General features: G+C 38.6%; 1 protein-coding gene across 2 annotated transcripts; it reads left to right on the forward strand.

Annotated features, from left to right (window-relative positions):
- The first annotated feature begins 411 nt into the window (after positions 1-411).
- Positions 412-9,790, forward strand: rwdd (RWD domain containing 4). Of its 2 annotated transcripts, none has more exons than XM_062993273.1 (7): positions 412-458; positions 6,203-6,283; positions 7,231-7,340; positions 7,491-7,641; positions 7,810-7,918; positions 8,953-9,140; positions 9,245-9,790. In XM_062993273.1, the coding sequence occupies exons 2-7, from the start codon at positions 6,203-6,205 to the stop codon at positions 9,275-9,277; spliced, it is 672 nt and encodes a 223-aa protein (XP_062849343.1). In that variant the 5' UTR covers positions 412-458; the 3' UTR covers positions 9,278-9,790. The 2 variants fall into 2 exon arrangements, with proteins under 2 accessions (XP_062849343.1, XP_062849342.1); XM_062993272.1 differs by lacking the exon at positions 412-458 and adding an exon at positions 3,842-4,027.
- Positions 9,791-12,991: the final 3,201 nt, after the last annotated feature.

The following is a 12,991-nucleotide window of genomic DNA, read 5'->3' on the forward strand; positions in this document are numbered from 1 at the left end:
ACAGCCTCAGTCCTTTGTGGTATGGATTTTACAAAGTGTTAGAAACATTAATTTAAGATTTTGGTCCTTTATTCTTACTTCCAGTGAATGTCTTTAAGTAGTCCAGCCTGTTTCTTCACTTCTTACAGAAATATGCATATGTTGCTTATGCTTTGTGTTTCTTGCTTTTACTTTGTATTTCTGACTTAAAAAAAATAAATATATGATTGTGCTACCCTGTAGTGCATTGGTTCCCTAACCAGGGTGTATTTTGCACAGTTTTCCAAACGAACCCACCGTGATATTGACTAGAATAAAATAATTGGTAAAAATAATAACAATAATAATGCGCAAGAACAGTAACTATAATTGTCCTTTGGCGACATCTAGTGAATTCTTGTTTGTATTGCAGGTTTGGTTTCTAAGTCAGTAAGAGTCAGTGTGGGTGAGTGAGGAGGAGTGTCACTAAACGTGAGGATGTAAGTAAAATTAAGTTGTAAGAGGTAAGTTTAGCTAAACTGCCATGTTTTACCTAAATTATGAAAACTCAACACTACAGTATTTACTTTTATCCTATTTAGGATCGTGGTGGGTTTGATTTACTAGCTCCAGTTAACCAGACTGCATGTCTCTGGACTGTAAGAAGAAACCAGAGCACTCAGAGGAAACCCAAGCAGACACGGTGAGAACATGCAGTGACAGTTTAGTGGTTTCCACTGTTGGGACCCTGAGCAAGGCCCTTAACCCTCAATTGTTCAAAATCGACTTCATAATTGTAAATCGCTTTGGATAAAAGCGTCTGCTAAATGCCAAAAATGTAAATGTAAAAACATACAAATCACACAGAAAGGGACCAGGCCGCTCCACCTGGGAATCGAACCTAGAACCTTCTTGCTGACCTTTGTTACCCACAGAACAACCATGTCACCCATGCTTACTAGAACAGTAATATCAGAGTATTTTTGTCACATGAAAAGATGTATTATCCAGAGAAACAGTAAAAACAGCTTTTATTTATTTAGGCAACAAAGTTACGCAGCACACATCACCCTCAAGGAAAAAGTAATTGCCCCCTTGGCTACTCAGTTTACAAATTCACTAAATTTAATTGAAATTCCATACTTGACTAGTAATCAGAAGGTTGCCGGTTCAAGCCCCACCACTGCCAAGTTTCCACTGTTGGGACCCTGAGCAAGGCCCTTAACCCTCAATTGTTCAAAACTTTATAATTGTAAATCGCTTTGGATAAAAGCGTCTGCTAAATCCCGAAAATGTAAATGTAAAAACATACAAATCACACAGAAAGGAACCAGGCCACTCCACCTGGGAATCGAACCTAGAACCTTCTTGCTGACTATGTCTACCCACAGAACAACCATGTCACCCATGTTTACTAGAACAGTAATATCAGAGTAATCCCAGAGTATTTTTGTCACATGGAAGGATATATTATCCAGCAAAACAGTAAAAAAAACCCAGCTTTTATTTATTTAGGCAAAAAAATGTACCCAGCACATATCAACCTCAAGAACAAAAGTATTTGCCCCCTTGGCTGCTCAGTATACAAATTCACAAAATTTAATTGAAATTCCATAATAATTGGGTGTAATTGGGTTATGCAAAAAAAGTACAAAGGTTTGGAGTGACCTATTCAAAGACCAGACTTAAATCAAGTGGAAGATCTAAATTAAACAGTACTGGGGGAAAAAACAAAATTAAAACACAGCAATGTAAAGAACTAAAATTAAACCTGTTTAGTTGCAGTCATTGCTGCTAACGACGGTGCAACCAGTTATACTGTACAAGAGTGATATGGGGGTTTGATAACTTTGTTCCGTAAATTAATTTGAATGAATTTGTTTTACAAAAGTTTGTGGTCATCACTATGCGTTGACCCCTTTAAAGTGTGCTCATTCTTTAGTGCGGACTCTAAAAGATAATAAATTAACAGCCATTAAGAATTTAACTTTATGTTTGAAGCCTTAATGTAAAAACGACAGGGCGACACGGTGGCTCAGTGGGTAGCACTGTCGCCTTACAGCAAGAAGTTCCTGGGTTTGATCCCCAGGTGGGGCGGTCCGGGTCCTTTCTGTGTGGAGTTTGCATGTTCTCCCTGTGTCTGCATGGGTTTCCTCTGGGAGCTCCGGTTTCCTCCCACAGTCCAAAAACATGCAGTCAAGTTAATTATAGACACTGAATTGCCCTATAGGTGAATGAGCGTGTGTATCAGTGGCAGCTCCTGCCAAATCTCTCAGGGGGGGCAATTGTTGCGATGATGGCCAAGGTGACCCGTTCAATGGGTAAATTAAAGCTTAAATAATTAACATCTTAAGTCATCTGTCAGTTTGCCCTCACAAATAACTTGGAGAGAGACCAGCTTTACCATTAATCATAAAATTAAGTAAAGCCTTCACACTAACAATTTAATTCTTCATAAGATAGCATTTTATTTTAGGTGCAGCAGATCCTGAGGTAATAGTAGTCATGTTGACGAGATCGCTAGCTGCTTCAATTATTGCTACACCAGGTTACGTGTGATGCAAGCATGTAAGTGCGAGCCCTCCGAGAACCCATACAGATTGTATTGCAGTGCCTACAGTTCGAAAAAAAGTGCCTTAACATGAGAGTCTATGAGAGCAATCCGGGCGATTTTCAGTCAGACTGAAATCGCCCAAAAGGGGCAGTACTGTATGGAACACAACTCGACGCTGAATGGGCTACGATATTCAGAGGCAAGACAGACTGTCCAGAACAGTCACAGCTAGTTTAACACTGGTTGAACATGATAGAAAGATTTCTTCCCTTTCGCCCTTTGGTGGTGCGTCGCCCGATCTCCCTAAGGAACGAGCCACCCATGGTGTGTATGTGTGTGTGTCTGCCCTGCAATGGACTGACGCCCCGTCCAGGGTGTTACCGTGTGCCTTGCGCCCATTGAAAAGCTGGGATAGGCTCTAGCACCCATCCCCCGAGACCCTAATTGGATAAGCGGTTAAGACAGTGAGTGAGTGAGAGTGTAGAAACGACCCCAGTGGCTGCTGTGGGCAGCCGCACTTTAAAGTGCTTTCGGTAGTGGTGATTACTTTACATTGGAACGGGTAAAAGTTGCTTTGGGCAGCTCCACTTTAAAGTTCCCTCAGTAGGGATCTACACTTCATAATGAAGTGTGGGCAGCTCCCTGGTTTAATATGCCCTTCGTAGTGATGATCGCTTCTGATCGCACTGCAGCCGTATGGTGCTGCTTTGTTTGGAAGGCGTGTTCTCTCCAGTACTGGCGGCACGGTGGCTTGGTGGGTAGCACTGTTGCCTCACAGCAAGAAGGTCCTGGGTTCGATCCCCAGGTGGGGCGATCCTGGTCCCTTCTGTGTGGAGTTTGCATGTTCTCCCCGTCTCCCCGTGTCTGCGTGGGGACGGGTGTGGCCTAGTGGTTAAGGTGCTGGACTAGTAAGCCAAAGGTTCCTGGTTCAAGCCTCACAACTACCAGGCTGCCACTGTTGGGCCCCTGAGCAAGGCCCTTAACCCTCAATTGCTTAGACACTATACTGTCACAGTGCTGTAAGTCGCTTTGAATAAAAGCGTCTGCTAAATGCTGAAAATGTAAATGTTTACTCCGGGTACTCCGGTTTCCTCCCACAGTCCAAAAACATGCAAGTGACGTAAACTGGAGATACTAAATTGTCTAAGACTGTGCTTGATATAACCTTGTGAACTGATGAATCTTGTGTAATGAGTAACTACCGTTCCTGTCATGAATGTAACCAAAGTGTAAAACATGACGTTATAATCCTAATTAACAAACAAACACTCCAGTACAGCAGGTGGCAGTATTAATTCTACATGTCGTTGAGTAGCGCAGGTCAGTGGTGCTGCAGTAGAGTGGAGTACTAGCTGGTTAAACAGTTAAACATGAGTTGTTCAGTCCAGCTGTGTTATACGTATTATTACTGTAATGACAGATAAATAAAAGTTAAGTTGTTTAGTGGGTTTCAAATTCCAGAATATAATACAGACTGGAAAAGAATAAAACATGTCTGCTAACGAGGAGCAGGAGGTAAGAGAGCATGTTAGCATTCTGGCTAGTAGCTAAAGCTAATAGAGGAACTTCACCATCTCTATGTTTCATCTGAAACGGAATACTACCACACTAATTAGTATGTTAGATTAGTACACCAACACTGTTATCGTTACTTCATTCACATACTTCTTTGTACGGTAGTATGCAATTTGGAACGCAGCCATATCTGACGTAGCATTCTCTCATGTCTTTAGCTCTTTATTTAAGTGAAATTACTTTTAAAAAATGAAGGGCTTTTTATTTTTTTTAACGAAATTATAATCTAAATACACCATAGAGTTCTACATAATACATTTTAAATGTGTAATATAATCTTATATTATTTAAACTCTGGCCATCAAAATGCTACATGTGCAAACACTGATCAGCCATAACATTTAAAACCACTTCCTTGTTTCTACACACATTGTCCATTTTATCAGCTCCACTTACCATATAGAAGCACTTTGTAGTTCTACAATTACTGACTGTAGTCCATCTATTTCTCTACATATCTTTTTAGCCTGCTTTCACGCTGTTCTTCAATGTTCAGGACCCCCACAGAGCAGGTATTATTAAGGTGGTGGATCATTCTCAGCACTGCAGTGACACTGACATGGTGGTGGTGTGTTAGTGTGTGTTGTGCTGGTATAAGTGGATCAGACACAGCAGCGCTGCTGGAGTTTTTAAATACCATGTCCACTCACTGTCCACTCTATTAGACACTCCTACCTAGTTGGTCCACCTTGTAGATGTAAAGTCAGAGACGATCACTCATTTATTGCTGCTGTTTGAGTTGGTCATCTTCTAGACCTTCATGAGTGGTCACAGAACGTTGCCCACAGGGTGCTATTGGCTGGATATTTTTGGTTGGTGGACTATTGTCAGTCCAGCAGTGACAGTGAGGTGTTTAAAAACTCCAGCAGCACTGCTGTGTCTTATCCACTCATACCAGCACAACACACACTAACACACCACCACCATGTCAGTGTCACTGCAGTGCTGAGAATGATCCACCACCCAAATAATACCTACTCTGTGGGGGTCCTGACCATTGAAGAACAGCATGAAAGGGGGCTAACAAAGCATGCAGAGAAACAGATGGACTACAATTAGTAATTGTAGAACTACAAAGTGCTTCTATATGGTAAGTGGAGCTGATAAAATGGACAGTGAGTGTAGTGTTTAGCTTTTTTTATTTTTTTGGCTCATGTCATGTAAAATAAATAAGCTATTAAACAAAAACATCAAACACACCAACAAGAAAATTGTATTTATTTACATTATCAGATCAGTTTAACACCATAGGTGTTGATTTATTCAGCTGCAGTTGGAAATATTTAACCCCCACCTTAGAATGGATTATGGTGATATGGCGATTCATGTATAACATAATTGAAAGTATTTAAGGAGTGTCAGTTAACAGAGATAGAATATTTGTTGATACATAGAAGCAATTTTTATACCACAAGGTGACAATTTTGAGTTTATATGAAAATTATCTAGTTCTGTTAACAAATGTGCACTATTATCCAATTTCAATTCTATTATTCATGCAGACTAAAAAAGGCCACTCCAAGATATTCCAGGACTGATTCCTTAACCAAGCTTTAGTTGACTTAGAAGTGTGCTTGGGATTATTGTCTTGCTGGAAAGTCCATTTGTTTCATTTGTTTCATTTTCATTTCACTACAGAAGGTGGTATTTCTGTGAATCCATAATGCCAGTCATATTTGCCAGTCAAATTTGCCAGTTTCTGCAGCAGAAAAAACATTCTCATATCACTAACCCACCTCTATGCTTGACTGTGGGAATAGTATTTTTTCTGTCATAAGCATTACTTTTCTTGTACCAGACAAACCGCTGATTCAAATGGCCAAACAGTTCCAGTTTTGATTTATCACTTTATAGAACTGTGTCCCATAACTCTACATTCTGGGATTCCAGTCATCCATTTGTGTTTCATACATTGGACTTTTATTCTAAAATATTATAATATTAATATGCATTTTAAGGTGAATGTTATAAGTCAGTTCTTGAAATGCAGGTAAAAACCTTTCCCAGCACTTGAGATCTTTTGTCCAGACACTGCCTCATTACACCATTTCTGTTCTAATTTTATCTACTGCTTATTGACATTTTTACCCATTATTAAATGTCATTCACTTGCAGATGGAACTGGAGGCTCTGCGATCAATTTATGAAGGGGATGATTGCTTCAAGGAGCTGAGTCCGACCTCCTTCCAGTTCAGGGTATTTATTGTTACTATGTAAATAAGAATGCACGGAATGTAGGCTCTGGCTAAGTATTTATGAGAGGTTGCTATTAACTACCTTCGAGTACCCAAGAATTTCATTAAGAAATGTAGCAACATAAAGCATTTAGCAATTGCATCCAACTCATAAACAATAGTTATAACATGTGAAAGACAATAGTGGCACTTCAAAAATCATTTGACTGTATACTTATGGTTACAGATATTTGGTCTGTGAAACTTTGTAGCTTACACAGCACATTCTGCTTCATCAGTATAGTAAAACCTTGACAAACCGTCTATATTGGTGTTAAGACTCCCAAACTCGGGAACTTCTGATCAAAATGGCCAAACAGTTCCAGTTTTGATTTATCACTTCGGGAACTTAATACCACAAAACCTACATAACATCACAACATTCAGTTCTCTCAAATTCACACTAAAAGCCATCCTCTTCACACAGTCCTATTCTCTCCTAATTCTGCTCATGTGTAGGGTATGGGAGACTTTTAAAAATTCTATTTATGTATTTTTCCCTTTTTCTCCCAGTCATCATATCTAATTACACCCCTTGAACGAGGCAGGTTCATCGTGTACTGAGAGTCACACCCTGCTCTCCATTATTTATCATTACTGTTCAGGTGTAATTGACCAGCCAGCTCGCCCTCTCTCAAACATTGTGCCAATAGCAGAGCTAAGATTTAAACTTGAGAGCTCAAGATCTCAGCATCGGTGGGCTGGCGTGTTTTACTGCTGCACCACCCAAGTTAATTAAATGTTAAGATTGTCAATCCAGAAAATGTAACATTGCAGATGGGCTTTTCCTGTGCTGACAGGTTGTTGTTGGTAATAGAAATAAGTGTCAATAATAAGTATCCTAATACACATAATGGGTAAAACCTTGTAATTACAGCTGTGATACCATAGTAATAAATTCTTGTGCAGGTAGGAGATCTTGATGAATCTAAATCATTCATGCTGGATGTCTCATGGCCAGAAACGTATCCTGAAACCGCACCTCATATATCCTTAGATGCCTTCTTTAACAACAGAATGTAAGTATTCTGTGCGTGGGTGATTTTTAGTCATGTTCTATGTATTCATCCAAACCTATGTAACCAGTTGCCAGAATTGAATCCATTTCATAATTGCAGTTGTTTTTTGCTGTAATTATTATTATAATAATTATTATTATTGAACTACAGCTCTTCAGAGACCAAGAATTATATAATCTCTAAGATGCAAGAGCAGGTGGAGGCAAACCTGGGCAGTGCAATGATGTACACTCTTTTTGACTGGGCCAAAGAGAACCAGGAGATGCTTATGGAGAATCACCAGCCTGTAGTGTCTGCTGTGGTGAGTGCATTAATACCTTATTCCTTATAACCTTATACCTTATTATTATTTTATGAGAATTACCATATGGCATTTGTATTACTTCAGAAGCCAATTAATAAAGCTGCTTTGTTATGCTACATGCACTTTACTACACTTTAACTACTATTTTGTTCTCCATTTGTTTAGACAGTTACACTGAACAGTGATTTAAGCAGTCCAGTTTCCGTTAGAAAGAAAAAGGAGAAGAAAGAACAGCTAACAAAGGCACAGAAACGCAAAATGATTGGAAGAACTGGTAAGCCTTTACTACTTCTGATATATCTGGAACTGTAGTTGTGAACTGAAGTTGTGAAATATTAGCTGTGTGATGTGTTTGATTCTGTTTTTTTTACAAACCCTATTTTCAGAAATGTTGGGGCATTTTGTAAAATGAAATCAAAACAGAAATCTGGGATTTATTCATTCTCCTGAACCTTTTTTTAACTGACAAACGTACAAAGAACAAATTTCCAATGCTTTCTTTGACCATCTTAAATGTATTTTGTAAATATTAGCAATTTTTTTAACTTGATGGCTGCAACATACTTAAAAAAAAAAGTTGCGGCGCTCATGTCACGCAGCGGGAAAACATGCTAGCACACCAGAGCTGACATTTCGAACTCGTTGGTTTAAAACTCAGCTCTGCCATCCAGCTGGGCTGGCCGGCTACATGAACAACGATTAGCTGTTGTTCATACAGGATGGGGAGTTGGATAGGGACCTCATAGCTGATGCAATTACGACCTCTGCACCGAGTCGAGGAATAATGCATTGATCAGGGTGTGGCTTTCCATGCACAAAGCTGATCCGCATATGAACTTGCCTCATGCAGGTGAAAAGATGCAGTCGGCTACTGCACATATGTCGGAGGGGGCGCGTGTCGGTCGCTCTCCTTAATCAGGAGTGGAGATCAGCATCAGTAGGGAGGAAGCGTAATGCAATCGGGTAATTGGATACGACTAGATTGGGAGGAAATTTGGGGAAAATGCAACAGTGCAAAAAAATAAAAAATACGATGAGAAAAAGAAAATATTTTACAATAAAAGTTATAAAAGGATGATCCAGCACAGTGAAAAAAATTGTCAGAGAATTGTCAGTCAGTTCAGGTGGTGCAGTTGTTGTCTACATAGCTCCATAAGCATTGTAGCCAGTACAAAACTAAAGAAAACGCTGGACACAACATCTCAGCTGACTAACTACGTACATAAGGGAGAGGGGAATGTCATCAGACTCAAATAAAATGTAAATAAAATGTTTGATTATTAAATTGGTTGTATTTTTAACCAACAGATAACAAGGGTGAATTGCCCAGAGGCTGGAATTGGGTTGATGTGATTAAGGTAATTTGTGACCAGCTAACATTATTATTAAAAACTGCATTATTTGAATTATTTAAAGATATTGTTTCTTCAAAATACAAACACATTAATCATTTCTTTTCAATTTGTGTTCCTGCTTTCATTGTCTTCCAACAGCATGTGAGTATGACTTGAGTATTTTTCAACAAATATAAATTTTTTGGTCATGACTGATGCTTTAATATGTCTTTTAATTTCATTTAATTGGCTGTTTTCTTTAACAGCTGAGCAAAACTGGGGGAAAGGAAGACAGCTAGAGAAACTCCTTTAGACATCTGAAGTTTTAAAGTCAAAGTAAATGGATGGAAGGACAGATGGACGATAAAATGTCTAAAATGACTTGTATTTTAAAGAAAGGCGAACTAAATCATCGTTCGAATTCTAAAGCTGCTGTTTTATCTGTGCCACTAAGACTCCGGGACTAGATGTTCTCTTTCACTAGGAATAGACAGTAGTGGATGGCAGTCCACAGTAATTTTGCCAAAGTGATAGTAAGAATTAACTAAACACAGTTCAAGCAACATCTGATGGCGTGTTTGAATCGCTGTTACAAGGAGAACCTTATCAGTCAGCTAGACCAGAGTTTGATTTATATCAACAACACTGCCTAAAGGTTTGCACAAAATGATAACATCAGCAGATAATTGGTGCAGTGTGGTTTGATCAGGTGAACCTCAGTTTATATTTGTACCGGTTTTTAGCCTTTTTTTCTCCTCCCGATTATTTATTGTGTTTACTTTTTGACACAATATAAAAAGTTATTAAATGTTTTGTGTGTTGATTATTTATTATTTGTATATATTTTCCCCTTACAAGTAGTACTGTAGACATTTGACATGATACTTTTCTAAAACATTATGAGAGTTTGTGTTAACGAGTGTGTTATTTGACAATGGACAGTTTTGTGTCCCAGATTTTGTGAGCAAAAATGTTCATTTGGCAATCACATTCAAATGAGCTTGATGTGACTTAAGGATAATTTCAAACACTGCACTGATGAGGCTGGTTGACAATTACAGTTTTTATTTTCATAACACGCTTCATTCTAGTCAGTGACGACAGAGCATCAATTCACCATGGGGCTTTGGCCATCCCCTTCTTCAGCATAATCATTTTTTGTATAGATGCCCAGCCGGCCCATAGCAGCACTGAGTCTGAACCCAGATCTCAGCAGTGGTGGGATAGTACAACCCCTGGCAAAAATTATGGAATCACCACTCTTGGAAGATGTTCTTTCAATTGTTTAATTTTGTAGAAAAAAAATAAATCACAGACATGCCACAAAACTATCATTTCTCAAACTGTCAACCCTCTGGCATTAAGAAACAATAAAAAAAGAAACAAATATAATAGTTGTGGTCAGTCACAATTGCTTTTTTTTAGATCAAGTAGAGGAAAAAAATATGGAATCACTCAAATCTGAGGAAACAATTATGGAATCATTAGAAAACACTGCACCATTATTACTTTGTTGCACCACCTCTGGCTTTTATAATGGTTTAAACTCTCTGAGGCATGGAGTTAACTAATGACAAACAGTATTCTTCATCAATCTGCCTTCAACTGTCACTTGCTGTTGCCAGATCAGCTTTGCAGGTTGGAACCTTGTCATTGACCATTTTCTTCAATTTCCACCAGAGATTTTCAAATGGATTGAGATCCGGACTATTTGCAGGCCATGCCATGCCATTGACATATGTTTTCTTGAAGGAAAGTTTTCACGTCCTTTGCCCTATGGCAAGATGCATTATCATCTTGAAAAATGAAGTCATCATCACCAAACATCCTTTCAACTGATGGAATAAGAAAAGCGTCCAAAATGTCAATGTGGACTTTGGCATTTATTGAAGACCATCTCCCCTGTGCCTTTACCCGACATGCAGGCCCATATCATCAACAACTGTGGAAATTAACATGTTTTCTTTAGGCAGTTATCTTCATAAATTTCATTGGACAGACACCAAACTAAAGTTCCAGCATCATCACCTTGCCCAATGCAGATTCGCGATTCATCACTGAAGATCACTTTTATCCAGTCACCCACAGTCCACGATTTCTTTTCTTTAGCCTACTTTAACCTTGTTCTTTTCTTTTTAGGTGTTAATGATGGCTTTTGTTTGGCTTTTCTGTATGTAAATCCCATTTCTTTTAGGTGATTTCTTACAGTTCAGTCACAGACATTGACTCCACTTTCTGGCCACTTGTTTCTCATTTGTTTTGTTGTGCATTTTCTGTTTTCAAGACATATTGCTTTAAGTTTTCTATCTTGATGCTTTGATGTCTTACTTGGTCTACCAGTATGCTTCCCTTTTACAACCTTCCCATTTTGTTTGTACTTGGTCCAGATTTTAAACACAGCTTACTGGGAACAACCAACATCTTTTGCGACATTCCACAATGATTTATCTTCTTGAAGGAGTTTTATAATCCTCTCATTTGTTTCAACTGACATATCTTGTGTTGGAACCATGATTCATGACAATCTGCTTTGTGCAACAGCTCTCCGAGGTGTAAGCACTCTTTTTAAACTGAAGAATAATTAGCAAATCTAATCTGCTGCAGATGTTTTGTTTTTAAACTGCAAATTACAGAGTGATTCCATAATTTTTTCCTCAGATTTGAGTGATTCCATATTTTTTTCCTCTACTTGATCTAAAAAAAGCAATTGTGACTGACCACAACTATTATATTTGTTTCTTTTTTTTATTGTTTCTTAATGCCAGAAGGTTGACATTTTGAAAAATGATAGTTTTGTGGCATGTCTGTGATTTATTTTTTTTCTACAAAATTAAACAATTGACAGAACATCTTCCAAGAGTGGTGATTCCATAATTTTTGCCAGGGGTTGTATAATAGATGGCTGTGCGCTGTGCCACCTAAGCATCATCAGCTTGTATAAGATGTAGAAGCCACTTTGATATGTGAGATACCAAAGCAAAAGAATGCATGAGTTCCAACAAGGTCAAACATTGGGTGACTGGACTGCTGATTCATCAGTTAAGTCTTAAAATCCATTTTGAAGAGCATTTGGTGGGTGCTGCGGAGTTCCAGTCAGGGTAAAGATTAACATACACAGCTGGCCACGTCTAAGGAATGTAAGGCCGGATGTTAAATTACCTCTTTGCCACTGCAACAGTGACAAAAGCAGCGAGAGAATGTAAACTGAGTTTCATCATCTTGTGTATCGGCTGACACTCCATGTATAAATTTACTGCTAGCTAAAGTAAAGATGCACTTGCTGGCTTCAAATGTGTCGGAGGAAGCTACTGCAGGCCGGTGGAACCAGACCTACTGCCACCCTGACCAGGACTAAGGTGTTTGTAAAAATAAACACAGATAATTGTCAACCAGCTTAACAGACCTCATCTATGCAGTTTTTGTAATTATGATTGTCACTTCAAGCTCATTTCAATGTGCTATTTGTTATTTTGCTCACCAGTTGAACGTTGATGCTTTTAGCGAAGGCAAAGTTCGCCATTGAACATGAGGGATTCAATAAACAAATTAAAAAATCAATGACATCAGCAGAGATCAATGGTGGTTGCAAGCCAAGACACCACATAAGAAAGTTGCTTAATGCCATCCACAATGCTATGTGTTTTAAGCTTTACAAAGTTGGAACTAACAGCAGGACTAAAACAACACGATGTCTGCCAGGTGGGGTATCCATAAATGATGAAACAACCATCTATTAGGAAGACTGAGTGTATGTTTTTACTACATTTAACAAAGATTATGCTTTTAAAGAATCAGGTGCACCCTGTGGTGCAAACATTTTAATTGATGTTCCCATAATTAAGAAAATACAGTCTTAAATGACTTGGGAGATTTAAAGGGAATCCATATATGAAGCGCCCAGTAGATTGTATGTTCTCAAGCAATGCACAACAAGAACAGAACCGAGTTAAGAAAAGCACACTTGTTGCCTGACCTTACAAATGTTCTTTTGACTAAAAAGTACAGACACACTT

This window comes from Trichomycterus rosablanca, chromosome 4 (genome assembly GCF_030014385.1).
Source record: "Trichomycterus rosablanca isolate fTriRos1 chromosome 4, fTriRos1.hap1, whole genome shotgun sequence".
Classification (NCBI taxonomy): Eukaryota; Metazoa; Chordata; class Actinopteri; order Siluriformes; family Trichomycteridae; genus Trichomycterus; species Trichomycterus rosablanca.